We start from the raw sequence: 26,423 nt of genomic DNA, 5'->3' as shown, positions 1-26,423 counted from the left end.
GAGGAAACTGCCTCTTTATTGCACTTCTGTGAAGAGAAAGTAGGTCACAATTTGAGCTGAAAGGCACAGGTACGCAATGCAGCCTTCTTATGCGGGCACTGGTCAACTTGTTATGCTGTATGTGTCTCATAAAATAAGAAAAAAAAAAAGAAATTCTCAAAAGGTTAATGTTCCAAACTAAAATAGATTCTCATCCGGTTATGTGCATAACTGTATAATTTGAAAGGGAACAGTTAAAAATCCCAATGGGACGTAGCACTCCTCTGGGAGGAACAGGAAGGAGCCAACCTCTGTGATCCAAGTTTCAGGATTATGCAATCTATCTGAAGCAAAATCATAGGCCATAAGTGATGGCTTTGTAAACCATTTATGTAACTCAATGGATCATTGGCAAACTGGTGGATTTTGGATGCATTTAATACAGACTTTTTCCAGGAATCTATAGCAATGCAGACACAGTATCTCTCAATAGCCTTGTGTCTTATCAACCCAGACACGTTACTTACATTAAAGCAGTACTGATAAGATACATCCATCCATTATCCAACCAGCTATATCCTTACAGGGTTATGGGTGTCTGCTGGAGCCAATCCCAGCCAACACAGGGCGCAAGGCAGGAAACAAACCCCGGGCAGGGCGCCAGCCCACCACAGGACAAGATACATTGTATAAGCAATTTGCTTGGCAGTGTTGAAAAAATCAGGAGGGTGCTTTATGTTCACAAGAAAGAACAATCTTTAAAATAAGAGCTTTAAGAGTTAAAATATTAGATATGTTATTATTTGGGGAAAAAAAATCAAAGAAGCAATTCCAATTGCACATTTTGACTTTTTGATGCTGTTAATGGATAGTACACTCCTAGCATGTCTGCAGATTTAGAGTACAGCCAAGCAAAATCAAAAATAATCTAATATTTATTGTTGCTTAAATTTATATATTTATTGCCTCTTTTTATTGTTCAGTGTCTGTCGATTGTGTTATCTCAGAACAATCTAGATAAGAACACGTCATTCAACCCAACAAAGCTCGCCAGTCCAATTAATTCTTCTAAAATAACATCAAGTCTAGTTTTGAAAGTCCCTAAATTTTTACCGTCTACCACACTACTTGGTAAATTGTTCCATATGTCTATGGCTCTCTGTGTAAAGAAAAACGTCCATATATTTGTATTTTTACCCTTGAGAAATTTCCAATTATCATTTTAAAATAACAGTCTCAACCCACTGTACTAATTTCCTTCATATTTGTAAACACTTTAATCATATCTGTTCTTAATCTTCTTATGCTTAAACTGAAAAGGCTCAGCTCTTTTCATCTTTCTTCATAATTCATCCCCTGTAGCCTGGAAACCAAAACTGCACACAATACTCCAGTGCATTAAAAAGCTTGAGCATGACTTCCTTAGACTTGGATTGTGCACATTGTGCTACTTTATAAAACCTAACACTCTGTTAGTCTTCTTAATGGTTTCTGAACACTGTCTGGCAGTTCATAGCGTCGAGTCCACTACAACTCCTAAATCCCTCTCATAAGGTGTACCCTTGATTTTCAGACCTCCCATTGTGTATTCAAACCTAACATTTTTACTTACAACATGTAATACTTTATATAGTTCGGAGATGACACCGCAGTGATTGGATGCATCACTGGTGGGGACGAGGCGGCCTACAGGAGGGAGGTAGACAGTCTGGCGTCATGGTGTGAGGACAACAACCTCACCCTCAACACAGACAAGATGAAGGAGATGATAGTGAACATGAGGAAGGAGAGGAGACCTCACCGTCCACTGTTCATCCGAGGGCTTGAAGTGTAAGGGGTGAGCAGTATTAAATACCTGGGCATCTACATCAGTGAGGACCTCACTTGGACTCTTAACACCACACAACTGGTCAAGAGGGCTCAACAGCGGCTCAACTTTTACAGCTGCATTGTTGAGGGCATCAAGACCAGCTGCATCACTGTGTGGTACGGCAGCACTACTGCTATGGACCGCAGACGCCTGCAGAGAGTGGTAAAGACTGCTAAGAAGATCACCAGGACCCCACTGCCTTCTCTGCAGAGCATCTACAACTGCAGAGTCTGCAAGAGAACTGCCCACCCACCCCCAACACGAACTGTAACACACAGGGGCAGGAGGTATAGAAGTATGAAATGCAGGACTTCCAGGCTAAAGAACTCTTTCTTTCCCAAGGCCATTAGATTCCTAAATAACTGACTGGAGTTTATAACCATGTGCCACCTCATTCTGTCTACCTCATGCAACTGTCTTTGACTTGTCTATCACACACCTACCTGCACAATTACACTTTATACTTCTGTTTTTATACTTTATGCTGCCTCTGTTACTTATTATCTATCTGCTACTTATTATTTATGTTTATCTTTATACGTTGGTTTTGTCATTTGGTGTGGACAGCAAAGAAAGAATTTCATTGTACAGGGATACATGTTTACTTATTGTGCCCAAATCTGCCCAAACCTGTATGCTGTCCAATCCCTCTGTAATCATTCAATGATTTTAGTTTATCTGCAAATCCACTTAGCTTGGTATCATCTGCATACTTAAGCAGATTGTTACTTATATTCCTATCCAAAATTATTTACAGTATATATGTTAAAAACAGCAGAAACTCCAGTACTGACCCTTGTGGAACACCACTTTTAACATCAGCCAATTCTGATGAGGCTCGATGCACGATAACTTACTACTTCCTGTGTCTGAGCCAATTTTTCAGCCATCTACAAGTAACACCCTGAACTGTAGTGTAGTTGGATCCAATAACAATAAACTACCCTTAACTGAACTACACTGAATTATGTTAAAAATAAAAAACACAAAGGAAGAAAACAGAATGGTGAACACAGAGTAACAAGGAAACACAATTCATTTCCAGTGCTGTGTATCTTAATCCTGCACACTCCTGTTTAACCCCCATTTTATCTCCCAACAGTGAGCCTTTGCCCCAATTGCATTTTCAATTATAAACTTAATATATCAGAGACTTGAGGTTGCTCTTTAACCACATGCTTGGGTCACTTGAGTGTCCAAAATAGACCTTAAAAACAAGGTATCCAGATAATCTCCATGATGTCAAACTTCACAGAAGAGGAATTTGTGTCCTACAAACTCTGTAGGAAAACAGTTTCTGTGTCAGAATTTGGCTTGCCACCTTTTTTCTAATGTTTATGCCTGGCTTCTTCTTTCAGTGTCTGCCAGTATGCTGTATTGATCCACATGCAGCAACATGATAGTAGGAGCAAGGGAAAATAAAATAAGGAGACTGACTGTTGTATTGAAAAGACTAAAATCCTATTGATTAGATTGAAACCTAAGTGTCAGAGATTGATAATGAATGGTAATGGGGGAAATCCTAAAGAATGGTCTGCTGCAATGCAAGGAGTCAGTACAAGAGAAGATGGATCAATTGTTGACATTTGAAGGACAATACAAAACTGAAGTGAGAACAAAGCCAAGCTCTACACCAGAAAACATTTCCTAAAAAACCTAATTGTTCATAGCAAGTCATTTTTGAAGTCTTTTTTGTTTTTAATCTTACAGTAAGTGTAGGACACTGTCTATACCTGTGTGGACACTTTATATATCATGTAAAACATGATGGCATAGGTCATATGGCATATACGGTACATCATGTGATGGATAACCATACAGCATCACACAGTATTTCCATGGTTTTGTCAGTAAAGTAGTGGCTTCGCTGAAAATAGTAATGAAATATGTAGACAATGTAAATGTATGCTTTTATGGATTCAGATTTTTGTGTAGATTTCAGGATATTTTTTTTAATTGTGTTGCCTGTCTTTCTTCTAGGTTACCCTGTAATATTTCCACTTTAGTAACATATATATTCTTTTGCCTTTCTTACCTGATTGTCATGGCTCCATCTTTGTTAGTTTGTCTAAGGTCTTTACCCTACCCAAGGTTTGTTCTGTAAGTCATGCTTAATAAGGTAGTGTGCTATGCCATATTGCCATTGTTTGACTTTTCTTCCACAGAAGCTCATATTGGTCGATGGCAGTGCACACATGTATTTGTTTGACCCTTGCTTTGTGTAAAGTACTATACCTGGATTGGGATTCTTGGGTTTATTTTTTTTTTTTTGCTTTGTTTATTTGTTCTCTGTTTCATGTTATACACTTTGTGCTTTTCTTTTTTGACTAAAACATTCTTTAATAATGAAGTGCTTTGTTAATTTTTTTCTTTTTTACATTGACATTTCAGTTTTTCTCATCTCCAGTTTTGTAACCTTAGTGTTGAACTATTATTAGCCTCAGCCCAATTTCTGGACCTGTGCAGTCCAAAGGCTACCTTTTTTTAGTTTGGGGCTAGACTACCTGGGGCCGAGGCCTATACAGGAGGCCTAGATCTGAATTAGGGTGGATCTGGCCATTTGTGTGGAGCTTTTGAGGCCTGTTCCCTGTTTCCTGCTTTATGGAGGCAGGATTCTCAACACCTGCCAGATCTGCCCAGTCTTATACTTGATTAATCAGGATTTTTCAATCAGTGTTTCAAATAAAGAATGGAAGTCAGCTACTAATAAAGACATTCCTCATAAATTTGTTGTAATAGCATATATTTCTCTCAGATTATCCAAAATGTATCTGGCTCAAGGCTCTAATTGTGAATAATGTCATCAAGCATTTGCCTCACTGGGTCACATGTCTTATGCTGAAATATTATTTGAATAAATGTTTTGCTTATTTATTAGACAGGCTTGGACTTAAACCCTATCTCTATAAAATCACTATCTAAAGTGACATTCAATGGGATATAATTGCTTAATTAACACTTTGTTATGGTATCTGGCATTACATTGCTAGAACAATCCTGTACTTTATTCAACTAGAAAAATCCTTACACATCAATAATAACACAGTGGAGAATGTATGCTCTATTTATGTAAAATGAGAAAAAATGTAATTCACTTTATGAGGAACTCTTGGCAGACATTTCTTGATATTGTCCTTAATTAATTAGCAGACAACTGAAAAGGAAGGTGTACTTAGCCAAGGGAAAAATGCCAAAGTGCCAAAGTGAGTGATAAAATTTATTACTGCCTTTTGTGACCTACCTTAAAATGTTTTCTGAAACCGAAATCTTTGCTGAATCAAAGGGTACATTTTTTAACTGCCGGAATGGGCATGGTATTTTGATGAAAAGAAGAAGAATAAACCAAATGCAGAAGATGCAGAAGACAGGAATATATGGAAAAAGATGATTCACTGTGGCAACCCCTAACGGGAGCAACCAAAAGTAGAAGAAGAAGGATAGAGAAATATATATATATATATATATATATATATATATATATATATATATATATATAATTAGAACAACAGTGATGTTCTTTTAAGTCAGCCTCTCAGCCTGATAGGTAGCATAATCTAAATTCTGCTAGATTAGTTGGTGTTATCTGCACTTTGTAGTTATATGAAGGGCTGCTAGAAAATGCACCAATCAGCCAAGCTTCTTGTTTTAAATCTTGTTTTCTTAATATTGTCTTACTGTTGTTTCACTTTGTTGATATGTACTGTATTTCTAACATCTGCCATTTTGTGATAATTGTCTATATAATTTTTTTGAAAGCGATGTTTGAACTGGTTGCTTAAAAGTAATATGTAGCTTTCTGACAGTGAGCATGTTCAATAAGTGAAAAGTTTAAAAGGACTCGGAGGCATTGGAAGTCTAGAATGTTTCTTTGATAAGAACTGCTGTGTTTTATAGTTCTATAAGACACTTCACTATAACCACCAACCCTTTCTAGAAACTGCTTCACTATTCTCCCATGAGGGTGCAAAGTTGTTCAGATCTACTTCTGATGTACCACTTCTGAATGGGAAACAACACAATCAGGTGGTGTTGCATCTGAATATGCTGATTCTGAATGAAGGGCAACAAACAAGAATTGCTATCTGCTTTTGACTGATTTTAGAATCACTGTTCCTGTAAGTCTTTTACCAGAAGAACTCCTGTGTCAGGTCTTAAAAGGAACTCCAGTTCTTGATGCAGGAAAGCTTGGAGTTCGAAAGAAGAAGAGAGAATGGCTTAACTGAAGATGAGGAAGAGAAAGACCAGGGATATGGAAAAATGTTAGGATGAAGGAGTTAAGTTTGGGGTATTGGAGCACAAATGACTCTTATCAGTAGTTAAAAAAATATTTGCATATTTAGTATCAAAGGGGCACAGTCTTTAATGTTTTGCATTGTTTTCTCTCATTATGTAATCTTGTTTTACTCCACTGTGACCTCTGCTTTTCCAATAAACTTCATCTTTGTGACTGCAACTAGCCTGGTGCCAAGCTCAAGCAGAACTGCCAACAATAGACACTGCTTCATTTTCAGCCATATGTGGTACTTTTCTTTTGTGGCTGAAGACTACTGGATTTTTACATGGAAGGGATGATGAGAATGGTTCAACCCACACAAAATCTCTCTTCTAGAATATCCAGTCAAGTCTGTCACTTACTAATGGCAGTTTGACTTTGTGGCTGTGAATTAGAGAGATTCTGTCATCCATTTTACATTCTTTTGTGCTTGACCTGTCTGGGTGCCATTTTTAAGCTGTACACCTTTATAATTTCTTGAAAATGACTATGTGATGTCAGCAGTATTTGACAGGACAATGATTTCCCACACAAATCTCCATGAGGTACATGTAGGACATTTTGCAGTACTAACTACTATTTGCTTGAGAATCCATGGAGAGCAGTTGAACAAAGTGTGGATGGCGGGCCACAGGATACCATTCAATCCCTAAACTGATGTGACACAGCATGTAGCTGGTTCTATGCTCAGTTGTGATGGTTTTAATTACTCTTGAGTAGTCACAAAATTGATCAATATGATGCGCACTTCTTATTTTGAAAAAGACTCTTACTTGCTCATCATCTGTGCTGTATGATGACATTTATAGAGTGATTGTGCAACTGTATTTTTGGCACTGAGTATATATAGGGGAAATATTCTTTAGGAATAATTGAATTAGACTGGCCATTAGAAAGTAAGAACTTGCTTTTATCTTTTTATTAAAAAATATATTTTAATATGCGGAATGCTGTATGTGGCGCTTGCTATTCATGCTCTTATAAGCCATTCCATTTACATTGTTCTTATTAAATCATAGCTCCTTTCTGATTCGTATCTATTACTGGATGCTCACTCCTGCCCAAAGCAGGGCATCCATTCCCAGGTTAATACTGATTTGTACATATGTGTTGTCACACTATAGTCTAAAGGAACCCTAATGATAAGCAGAATTATTGGTAGAAGAAAGTGGAATAAGCAGGTAATACCATTAAAATATGTTCAGACCTAACAGATTGTTAGCATACAGGTCTACTGGTTAAGAAGCAACATACACAACATGTAGAACTAGTGGCGCCTACCTTGAAACACAAGGGACCCCACCTCTGACATCTCCTGCATGTATGCCTTAATAAAATTAACATATAATAACACTCTTCACTTAATCCAATTCAGGTTTACGAGGGGACACAGTCTGTCCTAACAGGAACCCATGAAATATAATATACATCTTTGCCTTTTGTACTTTAGTATAGAAAGTATGATGACTAAGTAAAATGGAAATTACTTATCTAATACAATTACTAAGAACAATCACATCTTGGCCAGCTCAAAATGAAACATTCTTTAATGTACTGATTTTTATTCCATTTTATGTCCTCATAGACTCATCTTTCTATGTATCTTTAAGTTAAAGGAGCACAAACCTTGAAGGGTTACTCTTCTCTAGGGGAAATTGATTTTGTTACACTAACACCTTAATAGCTATACAGTTTAGAAAACAGCTGCTTGAGGTTATTTTCAGCTAGGCGGCCAGGAGATGACTCAGTTGAGTCACTCTGAACGGCACTGAAGGAGTGAGAAAAAAGAACGCCAAAAAGGTTGAGTAAAGAGAAAGTGTGTGAAAAAAGGCTCCCTACTGGCAGATCAAAGTTCTAATTACAGTTTAAGCTACAATTGTCTTTTGTAAATCGGCAATTTGGCTTGTTACTCAGTATCCTAAAAGGGCAAATAGAGGAGTGGGTGACAAATCTGTTTTACCAAGCTAGAAATTAAAAAAGTAGAAAGTGAAACACACAATTTTTGAAAATTAGGATATCAAACAACACACCGTTTCAAATATATGTATTATTAACCGAAAATAGTATAAAAAAATGCTTTGCAATTCACAACATTTCTTTGTTGCATTGTATTCATGTTTTAGATAAAACCAGATGATACTTGGCCAGCATGATGATACCTCACAGCTCTGTTTGAAATCCCAGCCTATATGAACGCTGTGCGGGTTTGCACCTTCCTCCTCTGTCTGTCAGTGTGTTTCTCCAGGTGTTCCCACTTTCCTCCCACATCAAAAAGACATGCAGGTTAGGCTGATTGGTGATTCTAAACTGGCTTGATGTGACTAAGTGTGGCTGTGAGCAAATGTGTCCTGCAATAGCCTGGTGCTTCATCAAGGCTGGATTCCTGCCTTATGTTCTAAACCGCTATTGTAGAGTCTGGTCTCTGCAACCTTAAACCAGATTTGGCCTGTTCAGTAATGGAAAAATAGATACAGTAGTATTGCATATTATCTGATAGGAATGATTTTCAATTAACAGATGCTACTGTTATCTTTATTAATATAAATCTACAGTATATACAACAGGACATGCATACAGACTGGTATGTATTGGAGTGCTATGCAGTTGACTGGTTTTGCTTTAGAGTTCATTTTGGTGAATATGTGGCTTACTAGTTTATACTTTCTTCCCACCAGCACACCCATCCTCCCAGTCGCCAACATTAATCCAAGCATTGGGGGCTCCCTCCATTGTCTAGCAGGAAAAATCTGGTATTTACTGTGAATTCACTGTGATAAACTGATGGGAAAACCCATACACCCCTCCTATGAAGCGGTGCTACGATCACTAGGACAATCCGCAAAATACCCCTCTTAATGAAGCAGTGTTCAGAGTAATGGAAGAATCGATAAAAGTCTGAAATTACTGGTGGCATTAGTTGATTGGAGGAGGTTATAAAGTTCTGCATATTAAGAGTCAGGTGTATTAGATGAGGTATTGGTAATAGAAAAAAACAAAAGAAGATGTATTGTTTAATTAATTGTTTACTGCATGGACTGAGACATTTGTGTATAACTCTATGCAAATAAAGAAATGTTCTATATTCATCTGGGCTCTGTGACTGCATGCATCCGGCAGGATTTCCATCTACAAGTCAGAAGTATTAGGGTTTAAATCTTTCTTGAATCCTCTTTTTTGTCTTGATCTTATTTATGCTTTGTATAAAAAATATATGCAGAAGAATAATTAACTCTATATAAGAAAGAGACCTTACTTATTCTATGTTAATTAATGTTGATTTATGTTTATTTTTTATTGTGTCTTCTATTTTTCTATTCATTTTGTAAAGCACTTTGAGCTACATTTTTTTGTATGAATATGTGCTATATAAATAAATGTTGATTGATTGATTACTATTACTATAAACTTATATTTACCATAGAAAAAATATTGTCCAATGCTGTTTTAAAAAATTTAAGATATCCACACCACTCAGTCTTTTTTTTGTATTAAGATGTGTATTTAATTTATACCATATTATCTGGAAGCATAATAACAACTTTTCCTTTGAAATCGGTTTTGTTATTTTCTGTATTATTTCATTTAAACTGATTACATTACCAATGTTAAGAAATGAGAACCATCACCTTCGGCTTCAATCCTGCATTGCTTGTCATAAGTCTGACTTATCTCCTGTGCACGTATTTAGTTGGAAGCTTCAAATTATCACTCCAGTTCATAAGTCTGTCAATAGCATTTTGTGAATTTCTCTGTTTGTAAGTGGACTATCATGGTCACTGTGTTATCCATTCCACAAGAAAATCAAAATGTCTTGCAGAACAAAAGACTTAATTGTTATTCACTAACAAATTAATATAGACTATTATGACAGTAATATATTAATCACATGTTGGAAAAATATAAATAATAATAAATAAATTAAATAAATAATAAATACATTTTATACACTAAAATAAAAATAGTACAGAAAAAATAGGTAAAGGTTATTTCCATAGGTAACAAATTATGTAAGAAAGTTAGAGACATTATTTTGACAGTAGTACTCCTCAGGTGCTATATAGCTAAAAATTCTATTTCCGTTTTTTTTTTTGTTCCTCATGGAAAGTGCCCTTTACAGAATTTTTATTTTGCAAATGCACACTGGCATAGCACTTCACTAAATCGATAAAAAAGTGTCTATATAATAACTATGTTGGCCTAATGCATCTACCAGCTTTTCTTTGACTTTCAATGACATCACTTGATAGTTGGTTGTAGATTCATTAGTATGGTCAAGATAATTACTAACAACCGACTCAAGGCTAACTTTGGTTTGAACTGCATGGTGAATAGACTAACTAACAGTGACAAGACAATGTTTGCCATACTTTAGCCTCCATATTGAAAAACTACACTGAACTGATTTTCTGATCTTCTTTTAACGCGTTTTAAACATCCTGGGTTAGTTTCTGCCATGACAGACAATCACATTTATTTGACTCTAGTTTTGAACATACAATATTACTGCATTTGTGAAGATAGTATATATTCAGATTTGTTAAACCAGGAACTTTGAGGTCAGATCAACAGATATTCAGTTACAAATTAGTTTTCAATATAAGAGGTTCATTTTCTCTTTTGAAAGAAAGGTCAGTTATATTACAGCACTATGATTAAAACTACAGAAAACAGAAAGAATGCAACTTAATAAATCCTAATGCAAGAAAACTTCAAGCTGTGTTAAGTCTCAGTTATTGTCCCAGTTGCGTTGCTTTCTTGACTTGAATAAGCTTCAAACATAAATGCATAAACCTAGTGGCATATTAATCAAAAATGTATTTAGAAAATAGAGGAACACACAACTTTCTGATGCAGATACAAGGAAGGGTCTCAAAATGGCCTTGCTTACTTATGGTTTGAAACAGAAACAGTTGGAGATTTTAAAGTGCAAAATGGAGATTCATGTGATTTCATCTCAGTGAACACCAATGAAAGCGGCTAATGCACAGTATGAAATGAATTAGCTATTTAGAGTGGTGTGCGCCCATGCTCTTGATGCAAACTCTACAGGTCATGCTTCTAATTAAATAGGTTTAAAAAAAGATGATGAAACACTTGAGTAAACTGCAAAGACATTTTTATTATTTTGCACAAGCTTCCTATAACTTCATATTTCTGTATTAGAGGGACAGTTAGATTTTTTTGTAATGTTTATTTAACATTTTGTATGATTTAAGCTATATTTTCTTACATGGAAATTATTCTTTTTTTCTGATGTGTGAACAGAACATAAAACATCATTAATTCCGCAGATTTCTTGAAATTCTATGATCTGATTTGTCATTTTATAATAAGCAAATTCCACTTTCACTTTCAGTCTGTTATGAATTAGAGCCTTAAGCATTAGCAAAACATCACTCATTACAGGGTTCTCCATCATACTGCATCTAGTTTTCAAAATCAAATGCGTAGTTTCTCTAAGAAAAAGCCACCAAGTAGATATGTCTTTTTGTTTTTCCTTAGAGATGACTATCCTAAAAATAAAAGTAATTTCTGAAAACACAATTCCAAGTTTCCAAAGCAATACAAAAAGAAAATTGAACAGTGGTATCAGTGTAATGCACTGTACAAAAGGATGAAAAACAATTTATTTTTGATTACAGAAAGAACACTTTTCAACAGTACTGGAATCAATAGCTTTTAAAAAACAGTTAATGCTAAGTACAGAATTCTCCACTGTAAGTACCCATTTCTTTTTTTGTGTAGTCACCGTTACAGAAAGTTTTGCACCCTGGAGTAGGCATATCATCTACGTATGTTCAAAAGGTTCTCCTGCAGTATTTATCTAGCATTTATTTCAAATGCATAAATAAGTCTCTTTTTACAAAAGTCATACAAATTGTTCCTCTTAGTAAACTGAAAGAATTGAGTAATTTTTAAAAAATTACTTTCAGACCTTGTACCATTTCTAAAGTTTGGTTTAATTAGTATCTCACACACTGGAGGTTATTTCTTTTATTTGTTCTCAAAGTAGGGTACTTTCAAAATAGAATCGAGCACCCAAGTTTATCAACATTATCATAATTTTTTAAAGAGTGACTTCATATAATGATTTAACACCTAACTAATGAGCAACAGCAGCATCAGATTTCCATTTTTTGTTATCCTGAGCCATAAAATCCCTGACTGTTAAATCCTCTGTTGATTAATAAGGTATTTACACTCTTTGACCCAAATTTAAAAAGAGTTCTAGAATATTGGTTCTTAGAGAAGCCAGAATACTGTGCAAATTAAAAGGACACTCAGATAGATAGATAGATAGATAGACAGATCATTATTGACCTTGAAGGGGAATTTACTTGCACCAGCGGAAATACAGAAAATAAAGTAAACATAATATAAAACATTAAAACTAACTACAGTCTTTTACATAACTGCAAAACCTAGAATTATACTGATACTTATTCTAAAATAATAATGACATCTACTGAGCTGTTCATACTCACCCAGCAGACCACGTCATAGTCCATTACATTGGCCTCTATATACTGTACTGAAAGTTGACTATGTGTGAGATAGAATGTGCAATTGGTTTGGACCAGTTTTGCTAACCACCATCTTCCTGGCTGAAGACTCAGTACTTCAGTTTAATCAGCTGCTGATTAACTGTACAGATTGCATCTCTGTTGTTAGTTATTAGCACTTTAACATAAATAATCACAATTTTTTACTAACTCTCGCCTATTCTGTTTCTCTTCTCGATACTCAAATGTGGCACTTGGTGCCAAGGCCTATTGGCCCACCTGCCAAGTTGTTTTGCCTGCCTAAGGTAAAGTTATCCCTGATGTTGGGTTCGTGGGGTAGAGGGGTCCCTTCATTTGATTGGTTGGGCCAGCCCTGTTTCAGCTGTGGAATTGCCAAATGGGGGAGGCAGCTTGATGGCTGAGGTCTCCAGGACTCTAAACAAATCCAAAATCATATTATGTGATATCATCTACTGTTAAATTCTGCTCCATACCTGTAAAATTTTAATTTTTATACTGTATTGAGGATCTGTTCTGTGTATTATATTGTACGCCCAATCTACCTGGAAAGGGGTCTCTTTTTGAACTGCCTTTCCCAAGGTTTCTTCCATTTTTTTCCCTACAAGGTTTTTTCTGGGAGTTTTTCCTTGTCTTCTCATAGAGTCAAGGCTGGGGTGCTATCAAGAGGCAGGTCCTCTTAAAGCCCATTGCGGCACTTCTTGTGTGATTTTGGGCTATGTAAAAATAAATTGTATTGTATTGTATCTTCAGCACAAAGTTCTGAAGCCACACAACTTGAAGAAAGTCCATGATGGTAACACTGTTATACATATCAGAATCTGAGATATAATTGACCTAATGAGCCACTCTTCAGCCTAGGCCTCGCATATTGGCCATTTATTAAAACTGTTACTAACGGAATATTACAACTGCATATTATATAACATTTCAAACCAAACATAAAACATTACTAGCACTTATTTTGTTACATGTCATGTCATTTCATAATATTGCAAACCAAATGCAACAAATATCATTTTAACATCATTCAAAGTATGCAGTAATTTAAACTGAATCCACCTCCTGTCTTTCAAAGTCATGAAGACATTAACAGTGTCCAAAAAAATCAATTTTAGAGGGCCAGGATCACAAAACTGTTCAGCCATTCTTAGTACACCATGTGTAATTTTGAATCAGCTTCAATTTACTAAAATGACACTCTGTCCCGGCCACTGTGTAACATGAATAAAATAGGCAATTAGACACAAACGTCTGGGTATATTCTGTACAGGTTCTTTTTATATATGGCATTAAACAATTAAGAAGCATCAGTTCATGTTTAAAACTGGCATTGTATATCTTATTCAGGGGCTTCATGTGTATGTATACCAATGGCACCATTACAAAAAATAATTAACCTGTGCACAGACCATTTTGGGCCCCACACAAGCCCCTGAGACAAATGTTTTTATACCCCACTCCCATCGACACCCCTGATCTGTGATCTATAAAAACACAGCTCATAGCACCTTGAGTTTAAACCCAGTTGGAGATTTTGAATTTGGAGAAACAAAAAAAACAAGCCAATGGAAAAAAATAGAATCTTGATCATAATGTTAGGCTTGTCCAAGCTGGTAGGCTCTGTGTAGCACATAGACGACAACTACATCAGCCCATGAAAGCTTAAATGTTGTAAAAATAGACATATCTCCTATAGTTTAGATTTTTACAAACAGAAACATATCTCCTTAATTAGTTTCAGAATATTTGTGGGAGTCATTTGGTATATGAAGTAGTAATAAAGCAGCTTAGTAAGATATTCATAAATGTCCAGAAATTCAACACTACTAAGACTAGGACCAGAACTAAGGAGGCAGTAAAACCACCCCTTAATGATGACTGGACATTGAAAACAGTGTTTTGTTTAGAAATGTTGAGGCTGTTGGTTGCCAAAGCTCTTCAGTGAAACAGCCAAAACACATTAGTGAATATTTTGTGTAAACTTAAAATTTACTTAAATAAATCAACAACAACAACAAGAAAGCTACTTATCACCTAATTATGGTGGGTGCTCATGTAAGGGACAATCTCTTTAAAGCATCTTGTATATGTGCTGTCAGACAAGTAAGCAAAGGGCTCATCTCAGAGGTAAGGAGCTGACTGATATTATAGAGAAGGATTTGAATATAGCACTGACACTAACCCAGTTTCTGTTTGCTCAAGAATAGAGGAGAACTGTCCAGAGGTCCAATAATGTCACTTGGAACAAAAATTGCTCCTTATAATAATAATAATTCATTACATTTATATAGCGCTTTTTCTGAGTACTCAAAGCGTTATCCACACAGGGATATCGATTAAAATAATTGGTGACCCAACTTATAATCTTTATAAGGAGTATGAGGCAATGCCTAAAGGCAAGAGATAGTGCATTAGAAGTTGCTTAGGTACAAATTTTCAATACTTACACGATCAATTAAATTATTAAATAATAAGAGATGAGTTTTTTTTTTTTTTGAAAGGCAAGGTGTAATATTTTAGGTGTAGGGTAATTGTGTAATATTCTGTATAATGTATTTAGTAATGTTAGTGATATGTATGTCACTGGGATGAATGTGGTCTCTCAAATGTCCAGGACAAATTTCTCTTAAGAGAGGCAATAAAGGCTAACCCTAACCTAACCTCTCTGACCCAGGAAGTTTATTGTCATTGTGAATCATCGACCTCTCAATGAGAATGGATATCTTCAGAGCTCAAAACATCAAGATTCATGTATCCTTGCTTCTTTTGTTTATTACAGCCACTAAAATGTCGACATTAAATGGGGTTACAGGCTGGTACCTCAACTTTTGTTTTTGTTCATCTTGTGTTTATTTTTACAGTGTAATAATAGTCAATCAAGTGTTAGTAAAACGAATATTAAGAGGTTCATTATATCAAGCAGTGTATCTATTGAAACTAAAGTATTATCAAAAGACTCATATTAAAACCAAATAAAGTAAAAAGCTTTACAAACAAGCAGACACCATCCTATTTATTAGGCTCAATTGGTCACTTAATTGCAAAGGTGTTTCACAGTTGTTGTAATAAGTTTTTAGGTACTCTTAACTAAAGAACAATGTTTATCTTTCAAAACAAGTAAGTACATCAAAAAAATCATAAAAAATGTACAGACTATAATGCTAGTGGATTATCAGAATTCAGGGATCCAACAATGAGCTAGTGAGCATAGCACTTAGTTGTGGGCCCAAACCCCACACAACAGGGCAGTTTAAACATGCCACATTGTTAGAATGTTGCTCTTTTGTAATGTATGAGAAAATAAGAACACCCAATAAAAATCGAGAAAAATACAAAATGTTGTGAACAGCAGGAGGCGCCACTGAGGTCCTAAACTCCAACACCCAAAATCACGGCACCATTCTGGGTTTAAAAAGATGATATTTTTCTTTCCACAACATCATAATATTCTCTTATCTCCTTCCACACCTCCTATGTAGTCTTGTCCACTCTCCTCTGGACTCTCGTGCAGGAAACTCGGCTTCTTTTATGTCAGACTTGGGAATACTTTCAGTGCCACAGCACTGCATACTGGACGCACTCCCAGTTCTGGTGGAAGCTCTTGAAAAAGGGTATAATGATCCCCTGAAGCTCACCCTGGTGGCACACAAGATCTCTGACAGGACTGTCCCATGGTACTGTAATTCCCAGCCCACCCTGTGGGTATCCATATGAGAATAACACCAGTGGGATGCTGCCATCTTGTGCATGGGGGAAAAACATAATTGCTGGGAGCAGCCACATTCTGTCCTTTCAAGCCAGCCTCCCATCCTGTTAAGGAACTAGCATTCATCCTAGTTGGGATGCCGTACCATCCAACATAGCATTCCCAGTGTTTACTCAAAAAACAGCTATCATAACCCAAAACTTGACTGTTGCGAGGAAACAATATGACCGACTGCTTTAACCTGCTGCCAGATAAAATGCGGCACACAGAAAACAGAAATGACTGCTATAGAATTCAAATGAGCAGTCAGGGTCAAAAGCCTGGAGCAGAATATTTGGAAGGAAAGGACAGCTACAGATAAGCATTTAGGTAATGCATATGCATTATTATAACATGTAGTTTTAAAGGCACATCACTGTGCAATCTTCACACAGAGTAATCAGGCCATAATTCAAAGCTAGGCTTCTTGAGCTGTGAAGCAAAAACACTAACCACAGTGTTACTGCCAATACCTTTTGGCATTTACTGCACTCTAAATACTTATAAACAGCAATTATATGAAAAACCAAGGATTGCAAATGTAAGCAAAAATATATGAAAATTTCATTCTTACGCAAAAAACTTGATATTGGCATACATGCTAAATTACAAAAAAAAAAATAGGTCAAAAAGTCCAAACAAAAGTGAAGAAATTAGCAACAATTCTCCACATAAGACTGGGAACAGCTGCCAATGTAGCCCCTAAGTTCCAAATGCCATTCATTGCTGTTTTTGATCACTTGAAGGCTTAGATTCCTACAATCCATGTGTGTCTGAAGTCTTCTACAAGGAGATGATGGCATGTTCCTGTTATTTCATATTCCAGAACAAATCATTTTCTTAGATGCTTACATTTATTCTTAAAGCATTAGTGCTTCCACTGAGGATCAAACTGAATAGTTTCACACACTGACCAATCAATATAACTCCCACATGCACTGAACAGTTTATTTATTTATGCATATTACTATACAGTATCTTTGTCTGCAAACAATATCTGATTCCAATTCCATACAAATTTAAAAAAAATAAACTGCACTTGAAATGCACAGGAACCAGTAATAGCTGTAATCAAAAGCAAACATCTTCATATCACATTATTTCTGAGTGTCACAAAAATTGTGCTTACTTAAAGAAATCAGGTGCCACTCTCATTTTCAAAAATATCTTAAAAGCCACATGGATCTTTGCAAGTAATCCTGTTTAAAGTAAGCTTTCCGCTGTTGCACCTGCTTTAATGCCCTAATGTAAGTGCTGTAAACTCATGACCAGTACATATGTCTGCCCTTTTAAAAAGGAGGAATATTTGCTGATTGAATCGTTTGAGTATTTGGAGAGTCTAAGGAAAAGGAATACCCAAGTCAACATAACTCAATCAGATGAAGTTTGCAAAATGAAACTGAAAAACAGAAAATTATTTAATTGTCTGTTCAAACAGCACCAAGTAAATTGTTTATTGATTTAAAGTTTAGATGAGAAGCAATGGCACCTTAAATATATTCTGTGTCACATATTGGCACATGTGCTAGGGCAGTGGTTCTCAAAGTGTGTGCCATGGGCTGGCTGGAACTTTCTTACTGATAAGGCCACACAATAATATATTTTCCTTCTACACTACTTCTTCCCACTCTAGGCCTATACTCAAACCCAGCATGGTAGATAGATAGATAGATAGATAGCATGGTAGATAGATAGATAGATAGATACTTTGTTAATCCCAAGGGGAAATTCACATACTCCAGTAGCAGCATACTGATGATAAAAAAAAAAAAAAAACAATATTTAATTAAAGAGTGATAAAAATGCAGGTATAACATATATATTCAGATGGGGTCCATGGCTAGCCTTCTATCCCAGCCAGTACCCCCAGGTCACCAGAGGGAGCCATCCCTACGACATGGAGATGCTTCAGATTCCAGCAGGGCATCATGGACTATGGAGTTTTCCTGTTAAGCCCTGCTGGATAACATTGGGACCACCAAGGGTCGCTCCAGGGAGAACCAGGGACTGCTATTTGCCCTATGCCCCAGAAGTACTTCCAAGTCACATGAACGGAAAGAATGGTGTACTTCCGGGGTGAAAAAAAAGGACTTTTCTGACCCGGAAGTGATAAGGAATTATGGATTGAAAGATGAGAAGCACTTCCGGGTCAGGAACTATATAAGAACCGAACTAAATGACATTGTGGGACTGCGGAATCTCGAGAAACTGCTCGAGCCCATATATAATTTCTTACAGATATTGGTGGATGTCAAGAAACGGGTGGAGGAGCTGGGAGCGATGGCCGAAGCGCCGCTGAAATGGGTACAGGAATACCTACAGCATTTTGGTCGGGAGTCTCCCATCATGCTTGATGCGGTGGTACAGGTGAGTGGGACCGGTACCGTACATTATAAACGGACGCAAGGCGATCAAGGCCCGCGATTAATAAGTAGCGGGTGCCAAGTCACTGCAAACCCAACAAGGGAGTGTGGTGTGATGACAGAAAGAGCGGGGAAAGCACCAATTGAACCGGAGCAGCTGAAAAGTGCTGTCTCTCGGAACGTTGAGGTGCTAAAGACGCCGCTTCCAGTTATAAATAAATCAAAGGGCGTGCAAACAGTGAAAGGGCTCCCTCTCTCCCATAGAGAGACTCAAACTGTAGACAAGCCCAGGAGTAAAAAGGAGATCCCAAGTGAGACAAAGGGGTCTCCTGATAAGGTAAAAAGGGGAGCTAAAGTAGCAGAGGCAGCTGGGGACTCCTACTCAGCAGAAAAAAGGGCGGAGCCAGAGATGCCAAAGTGTTTTCAGTCCCACAGAGGGATAAGAACAAGGGGAGAGCAGCGGTGTTATGAATGCTACAGGCCGGGTCACGTATGGCGAGAGAAGAGGAGAAAGGAGGTCTCATTCATTTAATGTTCCCCCTAGGTTCTCCCGAGAATATGCAGAACATTACCGATACAGCCGCCTGGAGGAAGACGTCCCTCGCGGGGTTGGCCACTTCGAACCCTGGTTCTTCGCTGGGAGGGGAGTACTGTGGTCCATGGCCGGCCTTTTATCCCAGCCAGTACCCCCAGGCCGCCAGAGGAAGCCATTCCTACAACATGGAGATGCTTCAGATTCCAGCAGGGCATCATGGACTATAAAGTTTTCCTGTTAAGCCCTGCTGGATAACATCGGGACCACCAGGGGTCGCTCCAGGGAGAACCAGGGACTGCTATTTGCCCTATGCCCCGGAAGTACTTCCAAGTCACATGAACGGAACGAATGATGTACTTCCGGGGTGAAAAAAAGGACTTTTATCTGACCCAGAAGTGATAAGGAATTATGGACTGAAAGATGAGAAGCACTTCCGGGTCAGGAACTATATAAGAACTTTGGGAACTCCCAGACAACGAGCTGAGCTGGGAGGAAGGGTGGCTAAGTGTCTGGGAGTTGGAGGACTGATTATTGTTATTGTATTGTATTGATTAGTTAATGAGTAGTGTGGAGTTGAGGGTGCTTGGTGCACATAATTATTATAATAAAAAGAGGAATTATTGCACTATTACCTGGTGTTTGGCGTGGTACCTGAGGGTTCAAGGGAGTGATAGAGCCCCCTACTGTCACACAGACAATAACTTTATATAATGTTAACATTTACCCCCCTGGGTGGAATTGAAGAGTTTGGTTGCTAACGGAATAGCCATACAAGAATTAGCCTTCAACATAGAAAGAGACTGAAGAGCAGGGCAAGTTTGGCAGAATCCTGGTCATTCATGGTTTTTTTGTTGTCTACCTTAGGACGTCTTCTATCACAGCAGGAGCAACATGGGGGCTTGGAATAAGGAGGTGCCTTCAGAAAAACTGCCCCGTTCAGGGTTACTAATTCTATATGTGAGTATGTGTGCCATTTTTTCTTCTTTAGACCTCAGGTTGCTACAGCACTTTTCACGAGTACATGCAGAAAGAAAAATGTGATAAATGTAATGCACAGAATTTATGGTAATCAGTGCCTATTGGCCATAGATAGTCCTCAGCATTTGACTTTGACAAAGTGGTCCTCCTTAACACTCTAAGAACCACTGCACTAAGGTGTCTTTACCAAGTAGAATGAGTGACACCGTTCCCACTGAAGAAGCTCAAATGATATATAAAAATCATATAATTTAGAAACAAGTTGAGAAATCATCTTAAACACAAGCAGAACCCAACCAAACAGAACATGTTAAAAGCATAATTTCTTTTGTGTTGATAGAACCTGTGATTAATATAAAAGCATGAGTAAAGCAATTGATTCAGATTTTAGTCAATTACTAAATTGCATTTGCATTCTGTAGTTAATATTAAAACCCTTTATTTTAATTTCATTGGGTTTAGAACTCATTTTAATAACATTCACACCTCTGTTGTGCATCATTACTCATAAAATAAACAGCCGAGGATTGAAAACTAGATGCCACATTTAATAAAAAATACAAATCTTGCCACGTCTCAGTAAATTTCTACATTTTTTTCAAAGGTCTTTCATTCCTTCAGCAATTCCCTTTTTAAGGACATTCCACTAGGAGCTATAGTGCCTTTAAGTCCTGTACATACATATACATTGTGTAATTTCCAACCATGCTTTTACAAAAAAAATAAACACGTATGTTTTATCAAACGCTTGTACATAGATGAAATGCTTGAGTTATTTCACATTTTATTTAACCTATAATCCATATGGCATACAGTATGTCTCACATGGCTAGGATCTCATTCTGTTAATTTTTCTATCAAAGCATTTAATTAATTTAATTATTAATTAATCAAATAGTAAAGGCTTGCAATATATTACTTCTGGCCTAATTTTACAAAAATTAGAGTTACAATCAAGAATTTCATGTTCCCAGGCCACAATTCATAAATGCAAGCACGGTGGTACATTACCTGCCAACCAGGAGGAATTCTCCAGCGACCCCAAGTCTCCTCATAGCCATAAGCAGCCCTCTTACTGTCATCCCTTCACAGAAACAGACGACAACTCTCGCCTTAGGCAGTCTCTCTCTGAGTTTGCGCAGAAGTCTATCAAAGTGCTTCTCACCGGCGTTACTGTAGATTTTATCAGAATGGGCAATGCAGAGGCTCTCCTGAGCAGCCAATTCTTTAAAGGCTTCCATTCCACTTTCTCCATAATTTCCTGGGGAAAAAAAAATGAGCAAATGATGACTTATTAAATCGATTCCAAAATAGCAAGGAAATAATCCTATTTGTGACTACTTAGAAATGTTCTTATTTCTGGCCTGCATCCATCCATTCCTCCATCTTTTGATCTGCTTGATTCAAATTAGGGTAAAATACTACTGGAGTGTATTTAAACAGCACCAGGATCAAGGCAGGACCATCCATTCCTTCAAGTTAAAGCTTTAATTTTTTATTAGACACAGATAATTAAAAATACTGAAAAACTGAAATGAGAAAAATACAAATATTCATTTATGACAAATTCCAAACCACTGACGAGCACCTTCTGAACGGCAGCGCTAATGGACGTATAGAATACGTCTCACCTCTGAGTCATGTGACTCATCAGAGCTCGACAAAGTGTGAAATAAAGGTGCTAAGGAAGAGCAGCTAAGAGAGGTAAAATCTTTTTTTGTGTTTTTACATTTCCCCATTGTGATTTTTGTCACTTTTGCATTGTGTATGACATGTCAAGGTGATTGCATAGGAATTGTGTTAAGAAGGCTACAAGCTTCAAATTACAGAAAAACGTTATGTTACAGAGACTTTCCACTCTATTTAGTTGGGTGATTCAGACAGCTCTTACATTTTGCCTAGAGGGAAAGCAACATCTCAGTGTCACACATCAGGCTTAATTCTTACCATTACGGTTAACAAAAATTATTGTTACAGTTTTCTTTTCTTTCAGAGTCTTTTGGAATAAATAACTCCTGGCTCAGTTAGTAACTCACTCTGAGACCTTTATAAAGTCAGATGACTTCTTTTACTTTTTAGTAAAATGTAAGATATGTATTAATCTAATAGAAAAGAGCAAAAAAAATAAGCCAAAGTGTTTGACTATGCTGTGTCTTATTTGCTGAATATTTTACTGCAGATTTGCTGTGCAGCTGGCCTAGATGAACACTATTTTTCCCCAGTGCCTTGTGAAATCACAGAGCTGCAGCAACCTTGTGCAGAACCTTCATACGTGCTTACTATTAGATCTCAGGGGATCTGCTCTCCTCTTCTGTGATGTCACAACCAGATCAGTACTCTAGCCGAATTTCCAGGTACATTAACTGACCATAAAGGCTACTGCCATAACACAGATCTCTGTGAGCTGGCTCACAGGCCACTGTACAGGACCACATGGCTACTTTGCATGCAAAACTAGCTATGTGTCCAGCTATGATCTCAAAACAAGCCTTAAAGGAGTCCCCCCTTGCCCTGCCCAAATCAGAATGAAACCCTGTGAAGCAAGAATAATTAAAAAAAAGATGTATTACTATTTATATGCTGTTCCTCTCTTGATGAAAGAAAAAAGTGCAAAACCTTTGCACATCTGCACCCGGAGCCACAGACTGCACACGTTCGAACAAGCCAGACCCTTCAGAGCATGGCCAATGTGTACACCATGAGCACAATGATCTATATTTTATTTCCTTACAGCTGGTTTGTGCCCATTTGTTGTATTTTATTTGTGGTATTCATTCTATTCTTTGTTTGATGCATTGTGGTACAGTGGTTAGCACTGCTTCATCACAGCTCAGATCACATTTTTGGCCACAGTAATTGATCTAGCTCAGCTGTCAGTTCCTCGGGGACACACAAAAGACCACTGAACCATTATAATCCACTCAGACTAGTTCAACTCCTCCTTTCTGTTTGATTTCAATGCATTTTGTTCAGTTCAGTGAAGTTCCCAAACAGTTCTGTAATTTTGCCAAACTTACAGTGAAGTGAACTCTGCGGGGTTCGGTCATCGCTAGAAAAGAAAAAAGGTGTGATGTATAAACATGAATTCTCATTTCAAATAAAAGCATCATCTCGCTGCAGCTATAATCTCAATCAGCATGTTAGGAAAGGTACAGATATATAGATAGTTTTCCAAGTCTGCGCTGTGAATGCTTGTGCTCCCAGTATCTGAGTGGGTGTTTTTCTCCATTTACTTGGTTGTTTATTCCTTTGCCTATATGATGTGTATGTTAGGTGAAGCGTCCCTGTGTTAGTGTAATGTGTGCATAAATTCGACTTGATGCAGTGGAGATAAGCCCTGGCCCCCTGTGACCCTGACTCATCTATTTTCAACTTCGTTCCCTTGAATAACTTGTTTCATACTTTCAATACATGTTGTCAGTATTCGATTAAAAAGCTGTCTTAAATGAATACGCAGCTGTAAATATGTAAGATTTCTGAAAATGTGCTTAAAACACACACACACACACACATCCAGAATAGCATAAATTTCCTTTGTGCTTTACTATATGGAATCGAATCCATTCAAATAACTGTCATCTTTGTCAAGTTCCTGAGCACAAAGCTTCCAAACTCCCCTACATCAAAGCTGTATGTTTTTTCAGATAATTATTAGCTACTTTCAAAATATTCTGCATGTCTTTTGGACACCTTTATAGTCTTTCTGTTGACTATCTTCCATTTATTTACCAACTCTGATCCTAGACTCTCTATGCCAACTGGGCAATATGACACACAACCAACAAAATGAACAAGTTAACGTTCAGAAACACTGGAGCTAATTTTAGTTGCAAAATGTGTAAAATTGTCACACACGTGCACATGCGTGGCACCAAAAGGGCCCGAATGAAAGTAATTCCAAACCAGACTTAGAGGTGGCAGAGTGTACTGACTCTTTTTCTCACTTTGCAGACCAGTTACAGGAAATTCTGCTTGGCCCTGAAAACATCATTTCTGGTTCCAACCCTGATGACATCACTTCCAGTTCAGGCCACTTTGATGACCTTACTTCCTCTAATGACGTCACTGCCTTAACCCGTCATTAAAACCACCATTTTGTTATTTTCAAATCATTTCATGTTTTTTGGACTCAAAACGTATCACAATTCTTCATTGTTTTGCAGCCAGGAAACTAATATACAAGTGGTTGCCTCAAAATATTTTTGTGGCTTCTTTTTTTGTCAAGTTTGTGACAAATGAATAAATAAAGACAGATTTGCTATATTTGTTATAGATCTTAATCTTGCTTGCTGCCCGTTGCCCTGCAGCCACCAGCTTGTCTTATGTTTACCATATCTTGTAACTCCTTTCGGAAGCATACAGTTGTCGCCTTCATTCAGGAAGCCCTCTGGAAGATCTTGTCCAAACTTACACTCATGAGGCTTTTACACAACTGGATGACTGCAACTGTTTTTTGCAAAGTGACAAAATGACAAAAACAGATTCCTTCACCATTCAAATAGCGGTCAAACAGGGTTTTGTTTTTCACAATTTACTGTTTCTGATCTCTAACTGCTCTTCCTATAGCTTGGAAATCAAGTGCCAAATCTCTCTCTGGCTAACACCACTTTATCGTTGAGAGAAAAGTGATGTCTAACATCTAACATTAAACCATGCAATCATAAAATAAATACATAAATCATCTAATCAGCCAAGTAAATACACAATGAATCACAAAAAAATCAATGTAGCGGAATTTTTAAAAATGTAATGGCATATTTAAACAATGACCTGAAACCTGACATTTTAACAAAATACTACTTGAGCAAGTACAACCTGAATTTGATTATCTTTCTAAAAGGCAAGTTTAAAAGAAGGCAATATGAAAATGGGGCCAATGTATTAATTATCAAATTGGCATAGAATATGAAAGTTAAAGTAAAATGAAACAATCAAAACAACTATAGACTTTGAATGCACTGCTGAAGACTGGATTATTTGAAAGAATATGCATCTCTTAAATGGGCATTCATTAAGTCCCTTGTCTGTGAATGCCACCTTCCAAGCTGCTTTTATTTTGTTTTTGCGGGCATCTCTGATAGTCCTGCCCTTTCGGACAGTTTAGCTAATGTATAGATTTAATGCTTTTGTGGTTGCCAAATCGTGGAGTGCCTTGGGATTTTTTTGGGTTACAAAAACTGTGCCACCACAGAAAAACAGTTGGAAAACACAACTCTACCCACACCTTTGCTCCTGTTGCTGCTATCTCGCTTAAAAACTGATACCGTGCATTACTTGGATGGTTATATTATGTTCTTTACATAAATTAGTAAATTACTGCAAACTGGAATAATAGGTAGGGATAATCATTACACTTCTATTCTGTAGAATTTTGTCATTATATTAGTGTAGTCAGCACTGTAAGCTACCTAACAGATCAGCGAGTTAATAACAGAGGTTAACTAGAGACTCATTTTGGTTTTAGTGCCAGTCAAAAAAAAAACACGTGATATGCCGTTGATTCGATCTTCTTCCAGAAACATGACATGAAAAAAGAAAAGAGCGTAATTTTTACCTTTGCTACTTTTCTTTAGCACTGCACCACGACTGCCATAAACCCCCCTTCCTCCCACTCCCCTGCACCTATGCCAGTATGTATGTATCAAGGAAATGAATTCCAATACTACGTACTGACATGTAGCAAGGCGTTTTAAAATGTGCATTTTGAAACTTTTAAATAAAATTTTACTATCTCTTAACATTTTTGAAGGTGCTATATAAATACAGTAATGGATGTGTAAGTAATTCTTCAGGTTCACCCATAACCTTTTTGTATTATTATTTCATAATGTAAAAAAATAAATTAAAAAAAAATAACATAAGAATGCTGCCCTGACCAAAGCACTGCCTGAGGTGTTTGCCTCATTGCTAGCTCTGGAAGTGACAATAGTTTTAATGCATTAAAAAAGCCACGTTAATAGCAAAAATGAACTCTGCTAGGCCTAATTCATTTATACTTATAATTTGTTAAATGTTGGGAGGGGCTCAGAGTAGAGCCGCTGCTCCTCCGCATCGAGAGGAGTCAGATGAGGTGTCTCGGGCATCTGATCAGGATGCCTCCTGGACGCCTCCCTGGTGAGGTGTTCCGGGCACGTCCAACCGAGAGGAGCCCCCGGG

At 37.2% G+C, this 26,423-nt stretch overlaps 1 protein-coding gene across 5 annotated transcripts in view; it reads right to left on the bottom strand.

Moving 5' to 3' along the window:
* The window catches only part of grm1b (glutamate receptor, metabotropic 1b), a 347,961-nt gene that overhangs the window by 280,350 nt on the left and 41,188 nt on the right, over positions 1-26,423 (bottom strand). For all 5 annotated transcript variants that reach the window (XM_039747530.1, XM_039747528.1, XM_039747532.1 and 2 more), the window contains exon 3: positions 21,279-21,528. In XM_039747530.1, coding sequence (XP_039603464.1) covers positions 21,279-21,528 — 250 coding nt within the window. The remainder of the gene's footprint in view (positions 1-21,278; positions 21,529-26,423) is intronic.

The sequence above is a fragment of the Polypterus senegalus genome, chromosome 3 (genome assembly GCF_016835505.1).
Source record: "Polypterus senegalus isolate Bchr_013 chromosome 3, ASM1683550v1, whole genome shotgun sequence".
NCBI lineage: Eukaryota > Metazoa > Chordata > Cladistia > Polypteriformes > Polypteridae > Polypterus > Polypterus senegalus.
The sequence above is the reverse complement of the archived record's forward strand: the minus strand, read 5'-3'. Positions and strand labels throughout refer to the sequence as shown.